The sequence below is a fragment of the Eucalyptus grandis genome, chromosome 10 (genome assembly GCF_016545825.1).
Source record: "Eucalyptus grandis isolate ANBG69807.140 chromosome 10, ASM1654582v1, whole genome shotgun sequence".
NCBI lineage: Eukaryota > Viridiplantae > Streptophyta > Magnoliopsida > Myrtales > Myrtaceae > Eucalyptus > Eucalyptus grandis.
In genome coordinates, this window is record NC_052621.1 from 241,587 (window position 1) to 253,649 (window position 12,063).

Here is a 12,063-nt window from a genome sequence, read left to right on the forward strand (position 1 = left end):
CATTTGGAAAGGTCATTCTAATCCCGAATCCTCTCCGGCGGCACCTCTCCCAATTAAAATGTTGCGCTTTAAATCTTCACAGTAAGTTGCATATTATTGCAAGATAGATTGATTCGAACGCATTTAGCAAGTAATTTCGTTTTGCGACTGTCCAGAATATTGGTCAACTTTGCTTCACTTTGGCGAAATGAAAAATCCTCGGGTCCAAACTTCGAGCTCCTTCCCTAATTCAGTTTGCATGTCAATCATGAGCGCAGAGAAGCAAAAGAATTTTTTTGAAGGCGACAGGTAGGATTGTCATCTCTGGAGCTGAATAGATGCCATTCGTGCAAAAGGAACGTGCGTGATCACATCATATCTAAGTCTTACCTGGCGTAATGTTTAAGCCACGGTTGGTTGGAACCTTCAGACAATTAAGTAAATAATATTTCTACCTTGAAAGTCAAAGTGAGACCCAGAAAATCTCCAAGAACACTAAAGACCAAAACAAAAACATTCCGATTCCCTACACCCTCGTGTAGTTATACAACATCCACATTGGCATTTCCTCCTAAACTAAGCACGAAGAAAACATGGCATTAAAACTACAAGAGATTTATCCCTTGAAATTGATCCCCATACAGAATACATATACAATCTCATAAATCTATCAGAGCAGCTAATCACTCAAGTTCTTCATCAGGCTATTTGGTTCAATGCTCTGAAGAACTTCTGCAGCAACAATGACTTATCTCTGCTTGTGGATTTCTAGTAATTGTCCCATCTTTCCTCCCCCCAAGTGGCTTCAGGTGGTCGAGTGTCCACTACCATTTGGAAGGATATACGTCAGAGATAAAGCAATGGACAGTTGCATAGTGCACTCTTCATCACTTCCATATTGTCTCTTGCACTCAGAAACCAATGGTCAAGCATGTGGAATTCGAATTCTTAAGACCATGTAACCAAAGATTATTGCCATCTAACAAGCCATGGCAATTTCTGGCTGGGATTGCATCTCATCAGTTTCAGCAAGCAGAGGACTCTTCTGAAACTTGTTCCTCAATTGACCACAAGCTGCACTTGCATCCAGGCCCCTTGTTTGACGTACACTAACTGCTATTTTGCGGGACTCAAGAACACTCGCAAATGCCAAAACCTTTATATATCACATAATTCAGTCACGAATTAGGTTATTTATAGGACAAGTTGATGAGGCACTATTCCCACTACAATGGACAGATAATAATTCAATATCATCAACTTACCGCTTTTTTGGATGGACGCTTATAATCAGAGCCATCAATCGGATTAAAAGGAATCAGGTTTACATGATTACCACGCCCCCACTCATGCAGCAACTCAGCAAGTTCTATAGCATGCTCCTCTGCATCATTAACTCCGGCTACAGACATACATGAGGATGGGTTCCATGCATGTTTAAGCTCGCAATTTCAAGCAAGATAAAGGAAAACTAGGCATAATGCATGATAATAGTAGAGCAAAAGTACCTAAAAGGGCATACTCAAACGACACCCTTCTGCTGGTTTCTTGGAAGTAGTCCTGGCAATCCTTCATTATTGCATTCAATGGATAGGATTTGGCACTTGGCACTATCGATTCTCTAAGTTTCTGGTTTGGAGCATGCAAGCTGTAAAATAATTGAGTCAAACTAAGTTAAGACAGACAAAAGAAACTGAAGCAGCATCAATAACAAGATAAGCATTGGAAAATAATGTTATATTGCAACTGCTTAACACTATTAAAGCATAATGCAGAAGAAACAGATTGACAAGTGTAAGAGGACCATCATATCCTCATATGCTACAGAAAAGAAAACAAAGAACCGATTACCAGGAAAATTTCCATGCTATCTATTTCAGTCCAACTATTAAGTGCTACAAAGAAAAAGAATTGTGACAGTAAAGTGAGCAGCAGATTCTTCAGCTACTTGCCAGTTGATACCTGACTGCCAATGTAGACTGAATTTTGTGAGAAGCCAGTTTCTTTATTGTGTTTGGAACTCCCACCGTTGAAATTGTAATCATCCTTTGCCCAATTTGCACATCCTTAACAAAAGAAAGCGAATTAATAAGAAAATTAAAGCCGCCATCATGTTACATAACACAATTTAGAGAGAGAGAGAGAGAGAGAGAGAATATCAGGCAATGAACTTCATTTATCTCTCTTCTTTGATGGCCTAAAGAAAAAAGATCCCTCTTCTTTTCCCTACTGTTCAAGTATCTGACTCGATAACTTGATTCTTTTCAATTTGAAGAATTTCAAACAGGACTCCACAGGAATCTAGAGTGAGAAAACTTGCTGCTTTCAAGATTTGAAAATATCATCGAAACTATCAGTGACAAAGCTATACAAAATTAAGCAGCAGAGCAACAGATCTGGATGGTCCATGGTTCATGAGCTGACCTTATTCAAACATCTGTGTGCTTCAAGAACAGATTTAAGATTTAACATCGGCTCACCCATTCCCATAAACACCACATTTTTCACCCTATGCTTGAAAGTCTCTTCAATAGCTAGCACCTGCATATATCCTTAGTGAGAACCTTAAATGGAACAAAACATAGCATAATACATGTTCATTCACCAGAGAAAATAAAGTTGGGCTCTAACGCTCCCATGCTCAAACAAATACATCCTCCCACCAGGACATGATATAAGATAAGACAAACCTGTTCAATAATTTCATGTGCCTGAAGATTTCTTGAAAAGCCCCCTTTTCCAGTTGCACAGAATGAGCATTTTAGCGGGCAACCAACCTGAATGGTTGAAGCAAAAAATGACCCCAAAAAGAAATGACAGGAAGCAAATCCCATGATGCATTTTCACCCAGCAGTACAAGAGAGTATGTTCACTAGTTGATCAGCATTTTCACTTAGTACCTGAGATGAGACACATGCAGTAAGTCGAACCGAGCCTTTTTCATCTTCCACGGGTATGCCTACAGTTTCAATCAGTCTGTTGTCCTCCAGTTTTATCAGCAGCTGCAGATTAGTGGATTGCAGATGAGCTAAGACCAAGATACTAAGAAAGAGTCATAAACAATCATGAAGCACAAGATTAATCCCTACTGAATCAACACAAAAACCATGCATACATTTGATGAGAAAAATTGTTTAATATTTTAATATTATCATCTTTAACATAAGCCTAGGTTGTAAATGTTAGATGACTCCAGGAAAATGAGAAACATAAACTACACAAGTGAGGGCAACTTCACAGAAGAAAGCCAGAAAGGAAAAAATGTGCATTCCCACGAAATTGACACTTTCCAAGCTCTGTTTCAAAATTTTCACAACAGGTGGCACAACTAGATTAACTCCAACAATACAACGGCCAAACTACTCAAGAAATGCAACCTCCATAGGTCCACCAAATAAAAATATAAGTAAAAAGAAAACACGTCAGCAGAAACTATAAGCTTTAATCATACTCTTTGCACCCATTTCCTGAGACAATTCATGGCATAAACACGCCGTAATTAGACAATACACTGAGACCCCGTTGCATATCTTTTGTGCGTTTACCTTGACAGTGCCATCAGCTGCAGTGACAGTGTGATAAACCGGCGACCGACCGACCCTCCATCCGGCTTCTTGCAATTCATTCCTGAACACCAGAGGCACTGTCCGCAGATTACCCAAACAAATACAGCATAAGCCCACAATTCTACACGCTCGAAAGGCAAGATGCCTCACAATCAATGACAAAAACGACACTCACGATGACTGAAATCCTCAATCTCCCTGACCTTCCTCTTGTAAATAAGCTGATGGAGCTGCTTCCCCCTATAGCTTTGCTAACCGCACGCAGTTCACCACCATTACAAACAAATACACATTTAGCCAAAAGGAAAAGAAAAACAATCGAAAAACTCAGACGCTAATTAGCAGTAGCAGAATCTGCCTCCATCACCTACGGACGACTCATAAACGTATAAAAAAAACCAGAAAAGCTCCGTGGATACCTGACCCAAGTCGACGGCGAGTTGCTGGAGCTGCTGCTCAGACATGCCGAGGAGCACGCGCGGGTCCCGCGCCGTCGAGGGCGGCGAGGCGGCGGCGGCGGCGGCGAGGGACCGTGCGGAGGCGGCGCGAGCGAGAGGGACGGAGCAGGTTTGCTGGAGCATCGTCGCCATGGAAGAAGCAGCAATCCTCATCTCCGGAAACTGAAAAACGGAGATGGAAAAGAGCCCGAGCGAAAAATGCCTTAAAACCTCGGATAACTCAAAATGGCTAGAAAAGCAAAAACCTCTAGGTTGAGAAGGAAAAGACTATCCTAACCCTGCATTATAGCAAAGGGAGAAATTTTCCCCACTGGATTTATTTTTCGATTAACAAAACAATAATTATACATAACAACTTTCCTTGTTTATTTATTTAGTATATATCATGAAGGCATTCATTTGATCAATCACAAAAAATCATAAACCGATGTACATATAATAAATTTAGCCTAAACCACTTTTTTAACTACTAAAAATCTCAAACCGGTACACCTATGATAAATTTACTTATATTAGTATTTATTGAAATTTACCATCAAATTATTGAGTTTGATGGCATGTGGTAATTGATAGATATACTAGTTTGGGATTTTACCCTCCGTTTATCACAACTATATTAATTTATGGTTTTTCGTGGTATTAATCAAATTTAACGAAAACTAATATAGTATAAATTTATTATAAATATACTAATTTGGGATTCTTGATAGTAAAAAAATTGATTTTGAATAATTTTTTTATAGGTGCGCACCAATTCAAAGATTTCCGTGGTATTAACCTTTTAATCCTTCATTCAAAGCAAATCCTTTATCATTTATCATTTGGTCTAATCTAATGTTGGACTTTTATTTTAAATGGGAAGTAAGTGAACAATCGTAATCAAAAAAATATCTCTTACGAGGAAACTTTAGAGTGCAAATTATAGGATTTTAAAACTAGATGGTGGAATTATGTTTTTAAAATTAGAGGATACTAAGCATAGTAATAGAGGAGTATTTGCTATCTACTTAATTTACTGTAAAAATATCAATTCACATAACTAATAGAGTTATCGTATATTTTACCAAATGATATCCATATTCAAGACAAAAAAATGTCATATACATATTCATCCCAATTTATTTTTGTGCTATGTAATATAGGAAAAGATTGACTTTCGTTTTAAGATTTTGATCACACTGCCTTATTTAGAAATAATTTTTCGTGAGATACATTATATTGATTCTAAAAAGAGAATCAATTTATTTAATTAGTATACTATAAAGAAGTTTTACGGCACAGGCACAAAATACTAGGCAATTTTAACTTTACATCCACGTTAAATACCTTTTTTTCTAAATTTAAATTTTGCGATGGACCCACTCTAACATTTGTATAAACCAAGACACCTAAAACTTTCATAGTATACTAATATTAATGCATAGATTCAGTCGTCGAATTATTGGTCCCACTAACCCACTAGATTCTTCCATCTGCTGCAACTCAAGACTTTGACTCTACCGTTCGTTATTTCGTTTGTAACAACTAATGAAACCTTACAGACCTAATAGGTATTTCACCTTAATCAATTTCGATGCAAATCCGCTCAATGCTCCACCCTCTGATTGTGGTGGAGAGGACTTGCTAATTTGGGGTAACAATAGCAATTATTCCTTCATTGTTAAAGAAGCTTATGAATTAATCACACCGACGCAACAAATGTCGACTAATCGACAGTGAAGTTTAGTGTGAATAGGGGATAGGCCACAAAGAATCAAAAGCTTCTTGTGGTCGGTCTCTCATTAGTGTCTACTCACTAATGATAAAAAACTTCAAAATAAACTCAGTAGATTCTTGATGTGCCCACACTCCCCGAAGACAATTTTGCATGTACTTAAGAGATTACAAGTATGCAAAGGCAATTTGGCAAAAGATTCTAACTGCGAGTTTTCAGGGTGAATAATTTACCCAAGATCTATAGCCATGGTTGATGACAAACCCTAATGCAAGGGAGAAAAGAAAAAAGCTTGTGGGTTGGACCACCCCTCCAATTGGTCGAGTCCGAGTCCAACTCAATAAGGATGGGGCCTCTTAAGGCAATCTGAGTCCCACTTCTATAGGTGGGCTTCTACATAATGAATCAGGCAATCGGCTCGCTTGATTTGCTCAGATTGTGAACGTGTTCTCTTCGCTCAAAGCAGAACTCCGAGGTGTCCTTTTTAGTCTTAAAATGGCAAATTTCTTTGGGCATCCCTAAACTTAAATTGGAGGTGGATTCTCAAGTCGCTATTTCATTCCTCTAGAAATCAACTTCCGCTCTCAACTTTTGAGACACTCATTTTTTATTTTCAGAATCTTTTCGATATATTTCCAACATGTCAAAATTCTATATAATTTTTTAAAAGAAAACTCATGTCCTAACTGCTTAGCAAATTGGGTCATTCAATCTTACAATGCAAAATGACACCTTAATTTCAAATAGGCCTGAGAGATTTGATTTCTTTATTGATAGGAGATCAGGTCGGTGGCATAACATCTAGGATTCACTCCTTTCAATACCAAAATAATAATAATAATAATAATAACAACAATAAGTAGATTCGTATATGTTGTTTTCTGTAATTTCTTGAAATTTCGACAGTATTTTAAATTATTTGCTTATTCCAGTTTAGATGAAAAGTGCTATTTATCATTCTCAAATTTTAGAACATGATATCAATTATATTAAAATTACAGAAAATATATCCATGAATTTATCGTAATGTTGTGAAATCTTCACATGGAAGTTAAAATGTAGGACTTCCAAGATCTAGATTTAGTTAAAAAGTAGAAGTCTTTCCACAAGCGACAGTCATATGCTGAAAGCTATAACCAACAATTTTTTTTTTTTTTCGGTCGGATATAACTATCAAGTTATCGGGTCTTTCTTTTGCAGCCTTACCCTGTACAAAGTGATCAGAGCATACGCTATGGACTCTCAAGTGTGGCCGAAGTACAACGACTTTGTATACACATAAGAGAATACACCCCCGATGGGGAATTTATGGAATATGTTACGATAGATGAGGACTGATACATCACAAAATGACAACAAACAAAGGCCTAGCATGTTCGTCAGCCATGGAAAAATAGCCACCCGAATGTAGCTGCTCCGGCTTGAATCTGTGCTTTCCATCTCTCCCTCACGATGCTGTTATATTCGTCAATGCGAAACCAAAAGCAAAAACAGCAGCTGTACAGCAACGAACAGAATGCGATATATGCAAGTGTGTCCATACCGTCAATTGAGTTGTAGCACCGGACGGTGCACATGGAAAAGAAGATGAGTTCGCCGAGTTGGCTCATGTATGAACGGGAGAAAGAGATGGCCGAGTATATATGGTGGGTTTGACATCACTAATGTCGGTGGTGCTTCTTCGGCGGTACTTGGGACCGGCATGTGTGTTTCTGTTGGCGTTCTGTTGGGCTTCGGTTATTGCTCTCGCTTCGGAGTCCTGGAGTTGCTCCAGAGCTCTCACCACCTCCTTCATGTTGGGCCTGGACTTGGCCTCCAGTGAGAGGCATTTGACTGCAATTGTAGCTGCTTTCAGCGCTCCGCTCAATGAGTACTGGCCCCGAATACGAGCATCCATGACATGGAAAATCTTGCGCTTGCTCGAGAGATAAGGTTTGGCCCATTCTATAAGATTCTGCTCTCCGGATGGTCTGTTTTTATCCACTACCCGTCGACCAGACAACATTTCAAGAAGGACCACCCCAAAACTGTACACGTCGCTTTTTGCGGTCAAATGCCCTTTGAGAAAGCATAAAGGATCAAATATTAAAGGGGCTGGGTCAGCTTGAATGAGAACTCCAATCAATTAATGAGCAGCCACTAGAAACGAGAGAGATAAAAGGAGCTTGATCGTGCAGCACCATATGTCTAGATTAATTGTGACAGAGACGGCCTATAAAGTGAGAAATCGGTACTACGTAGCTCAAATGCAAAATTTTCAAATACCTTCCCGTAATACAGTAAGATACCGCGTTGTCTGTAATTCCCACATGGGCGCACACGGAAAGAGAGTTTCTATTTTGTATGTGAATAAGGGTATCTTATCAGTACACAGAGGTCCCAGTTTATATAAATTAGTAAACCTTTCTGATGCTAAGGTACAGGAAACCAAACCCAGCATAAACAGGTTGTTGAGATTATGTTGAATTAGAGACTTGGACAGGGGCAGAAACTTTTGGTGTTATATATTACATGTGCACTAATGCTAATAATGACATACTGGGATTTCACAATCTACATATCAGACACAAAGTTCGCAAAATAGGAGAAAGGAGCTACCTGTGGCCATGTACTCAGGAGCAGCATATCCGTAAGTACCCATGATTCTTGTAGAGACGTGGCTCCTACCACCTGTCGGACCATCCTTGGCCAATCCAAAATCTGAGAGTTTAGCGTCAAAGTTCTGCCATTCAATGAAGTAGGACCAGAAAAACATTAACAACCATCCAGTGTGCAAAACAACAAAACAGACAACTCCATATCAATGGCATACTGCATCGAGCAAGATGTTGGAAGTTTTGAAGTCTCGGTAGATAACTTTCGCTTGGTCATCATGGAGGAATGCAAGTCCCTTAGCAGCACCAAGAGCAACCTTGATACGCAGTTTCCAAGCAAGCGGATGATGATAGGAACTCCCTGTTCATCAATACTAAAAGTTCCAAATTATAAATCTCAAGAAATTGTTTTAAAGCCCGAACAATTAAAATGTTGGCTTAAAGAAAAGATGAACACATGGAAGTACATCAACAAACTCACTCCTAAACAAGTGATGCTCCAAGCTTCCCCGAGGCATGAATTCATATACAAGAAGGCGATGCTCATCCTCAAAGCAGAAACCAATCAACTTCACAAGATTAGGATGATACAGCTGACCCAAGTAGTTGATTTCCGCCTACAGTTTGTAATTCACCAGCAGATAAATTAACTTCATTGTCTCATTTAAATTAACACTAGACGAATTAACTTCATCGTCTAATTATTTGAAAGCAGAATTCTTTTGGAAATGAAGGGAGGTAGAGAAATCGGTTCCAAGACACTCGTGCAGTGTTTGGCACTTGAGCAATACAGACAGACTTCTGCCTTTTCAATAGAAACATTTTCTAGCGTGCTATTTAATATTTACAAAATTGACTAGCAAACTTCCAAGTACTAGGACTCCTAGAAGAGATCTTTGTCCAATCACCAAGGAGGTCCAATTCGGCCAAGCAAGGAAATCAAAACTCATTACTCATAAAAGTTTTCCAGGACACCATCTCCACTGACCAGTGTGTCATCTCACCGACTATCAAATGGAAAGTACTATTGTGTTCTGTAATACGTGCACTTGGTATCACCATAAATAAGTGCATTGCTCTTCACTAGCTGTGAGAATGCGTAATATGATTTTGACAGACAGTACCCTACAGTTGGTCAAAGGGTTCAGAACCATGCATTCCAGATATATTACTTCAATTGAAAATGGACTTATACATTATTTTTTCCCTTTTTATTGCCCTTTTTTTATGGATTGTGGAGGTGGGCATCCTTTTGGCCTGCCCCTTTATCTTTAATCACTCGGCAGTCAGCAAAGCTGATTTACCTCCAGCGAGAGTAGGAAATAATGAAGTTTTGAGGCGTTCCATTGATTCCCAGATGCTCTAAATTAACTTATATTACCTAGAAAGGTTAAGATTTCGCAAGAAAAAAGAACTGTATCCATTTCTCAAGCATATATATAAATAAATTAAATGTTAACAGTGACACTTACCAACCACTCCTTGTGACCTTGAAGTCCCTCTTGGTTCAGCCGCTTTACCGCAATCACCAAGCCAGTTCCAGGCCTAGCGGCTGTAAAAGTCTGCTCATCAATCCACCCTTTGAAAACACAACCAAACCCTCCTTCACCCAACACACTGTCCGGACGGAAATTCCTCGTCGCCGTCTTGAGATCATTAAAGGCGAAGCTCTTTAGATTGGACGACTGCAATATCTCGCCCTCTGTTCGAGGGGTTTGAGGTACGGAAAGAGAGGAGGCCCTGCTGCTCGCATCACTCGAATCATTTCCATCTCCACGATTAAAAAAATTCACCCCTGCACATGTAGATTTTGACTTAATCGATCAAACAGAACAATGCACCGTTTTACCACGCAAGTGGGCACCATGCATCTTCCTTTCGAACTCCAGCTACACTAAAACTTAAGCAACAAAAAGAGCCCATACCAGAAAAAGGACGTGAATATTCAAGAAATCTGAGAGATGTCAGTAACTGCCAACCAACCATGTGCTATGAATTTCGCTTGCCATTTGTAGCAATAAACCTCTAACTTCAACTATCAAAGGATACTGTTTTTAGATTTTACCCTTCTAAGTTCTACTTCATCACCCTCCAAATCAGTATCAAATACAATGTATCGACAACACAAGGGAAGTTAAAGGAAGGAGCTAAAAAAAAAAATCATGTCCTATCAAGAATTGCAAAAATTTATTCTTCAAAGGCCAAAACAACACCTGTTCTTGATATAAACTCAGCTGAAATCATGCATCGGAAGCCTCAAATAGGGATGCATACCTTTGTGGAGAGGACTCTCAGCTATGATCTGAGAACTCAAGCAAGAACCCATCACCAGAAATCAAGAAAACACGGACCCAAAATTCAACCTCGCCTATTCTCTCACCCAACAGAGCAAAAGGGTGGGCGGGTGAATAGAAGGAGATAACAAGAACAGCTCAAAGCTCCCCAATTTCGGAAACAGCTATAAAGGGGAGAGAAATAAAAGGCCAGAGGAGGGGTGAAAAAACAGAGGAAAAGAGAGAGAGCTCTGGCCGAAGCAAGCAAAGCCCGTGAAAGAAACAAAGAAAGAGAAGGGACGCCTATCGTCTACGGTGTAAAAACCTTCGTGGGGGGCGGGTTTTGTGAATTCAACAGGAGCTGTCACCCAGGAACGCAACCACCCAATTGAATGCTTTGACCCAGTTGAGAAAGCAATCCAACCAGCCTGCCAGCAGTCGAGAAAAGTCGAAATCGGCTTTTGCTGCTTTGTCACTTTGTTCTTGGGAAGCACTGCGTCTGCCCACGAACCCCAACCACAGAAGAAAGAGACCCAAAAGAGCGAGAAAAGAACTTTCACTTGGGAACGCGAGAGTGAACAGGTTGACTTCGGATCATTTAAGAAAGAGAGAGGAGGTGGGAAAACGGCATTAAATGAGGGTTGGTGTCATCCACTGGATTTTAAATATGGTATGGGTCCTCTTATCTTAATTCTAATCACCCCCCATGCGATGGCGATACCACAGGCGCCGTTGCATGGCTGCCAAGATTTCCTCTCTCTCCCTTTGAATCGAATATGGAAACATGCGATGATTTGTGAACGAATTAGGGATTCGATGAACGGCTTGGTCGCTATCATTTGCCTAAATTACGAAATTACGAATGCGATCGTATTGATTCACGTTGCTTTCTCGAGCATATCCTAGCTCGTGAAAATATGTTCATCCAAGATATTAACAGCTTGCATATGACAACTCTGGGGATAAATAAAAAAAGTCATATATTATACAAATATCAATTCGGTCAATTTAATCTTAAATATTTGAAATTTTGCCAATGTAATCTTTGCATTCAATTTTATCCGGAGATGTAAGACATTCTATGCTAAAGTAAATAATTTCTTTTTGCATATTTCTAATTTATTATGAACCTTCTTATTATTTTTTAAATAAATTTCCTTATTTCTTTTCTTTTTTCCTTCTTTTTCCGTTGGTCACCATGCCCAGTGATAGGCCACAAGCAAGGGCCGACAAGGCTCAATCTCAAGCGAGATCAACCCTCTCTAGAAACCAACAAAAGACAAAAGGAGAAGGGGAAAAAGAAGAGAAATGAAAAAACTATAGAATTCAAAAGAAATTTAAAAAATGCAAAAAAAAAAAAAAAAAGGTTTCACATAAACGCCGACTATGCCCCGTAGGTTGGTCGGTGTCCACATCCACATCAACAATTGCTAGCTAAAATTGGTTAGAAATATTACATTAACAAATTGTCAAAAAAAT

At 39.2% G+C, this 12,063-nt stretch overlaps 2 protein-coding genes across 2 annotated transcripts; both read right to left on the reverse strand.

Annotated features, from left to right (window-relative positions):
- Positions 1-408: 408 nt before the first annotated feature.
- LOC104420882 (probable dual-specificity RNA methyltransferase RlmN) lies at positions 409-4,192 on the reverse strand. Its single transcript, XM_010032657.3, has 10 exons — positions 3,965-4,192; positions 3,721-3,796; positions 3,525-3,622; positions 2,880-2,981; positions 2,670-2,756; positions 2,404-2,520; positions 1,942-2,045; positions 1,488-1,627; positions 1,245-1,381; positions 409-1,135 (listed from the first exon to the last, which is right to left on the reverse strand). The coding sequence occupies exons 1-10, from the start codon at positions 4,154-4,156 to the stop codon at positions 959-961; spliced, it is 1,230 nt and encodes a 409-aa protein (XP_010030959.2). The 5' UTR covers positions 4,157-4,192; the 3' UTR covers positions 409-958.
- Positions 4,193-6,964: 2,772 nt separating this feature from the next.
- LOC104420883 (receptor-like cytoplasmic kinase 176) lies at positions 6,965-11,170 on the reverse strand. The gene is made up of 6 exons (XM_010032658.3): positions 10,586-11,170; positions 9,784-10,106; positions 8,793-8,928; positions 8,530-8,672; positions 8,316-8,439; positions 6,965-7,775 (listed from the first exon to the last, which is right to left on the reverse strand). Exons 1-6 carry the CDS (start codon positions 10,635-10,637, stop codon positions 7,324-7,326), a joined length of 1,230 nt encoding a protein of 409 aa, XP_010030960.1. The 5' UTR covers positions 10,638-11,170; the 3' UTR covers positions 6,965-7,323.
- Positions 11,171-12,063: the final 893 nt, after the last annotated feature.

Excerpts from the sequence above, each read along its gene's own strand:
- LOC104420882 (XM_010032657.3), bottom strand. The coding sequence starts at position 4,156 with ATGAGGATTGCTGCTTCTTCCATGGCGACGATGCTCCAGCAAACCTGC. Across the intron at positions 3,797-3,964 it reads TCGCCGTCGACTTGGGTCAG|CAAAGCTATAGGGGGAAGCA; the intron begins GTATCCACGGAG and ends GCGTGCGGTTAG. Across the intron at positions 2,757-2,879 it reads CTGCATGTGTCTCATCTCAG|GTTGGTTGCCCGCTAAAATG; the intron begins GTACTAAGTGAA and ends TCAACCATTCAG.
- LOC104420883 (XM_010032658.3), bottom strand. The coding sequence starts at position 10,637 with ATGGGTTCTTGCTTGAGTTCTCAGATCATAGCTGAGAGTCCTCTCCAC. Across the intron at positions 8,673-8,792 it reads GGAGCATCACTTGTTTAGGA|GGAGTTCCTATCATCATCCG; the intron begins GTGAGTTTGTTG and ends ATTGATGAACAG. Across the intron at positions 7,776-8,315 it reads TCCTGAGTACATGGCCACAG|GGCATTTGACCGCAAAAAGC; the intron begins GTAGCTCCTTTC and ends GCTTTCTCAAAG.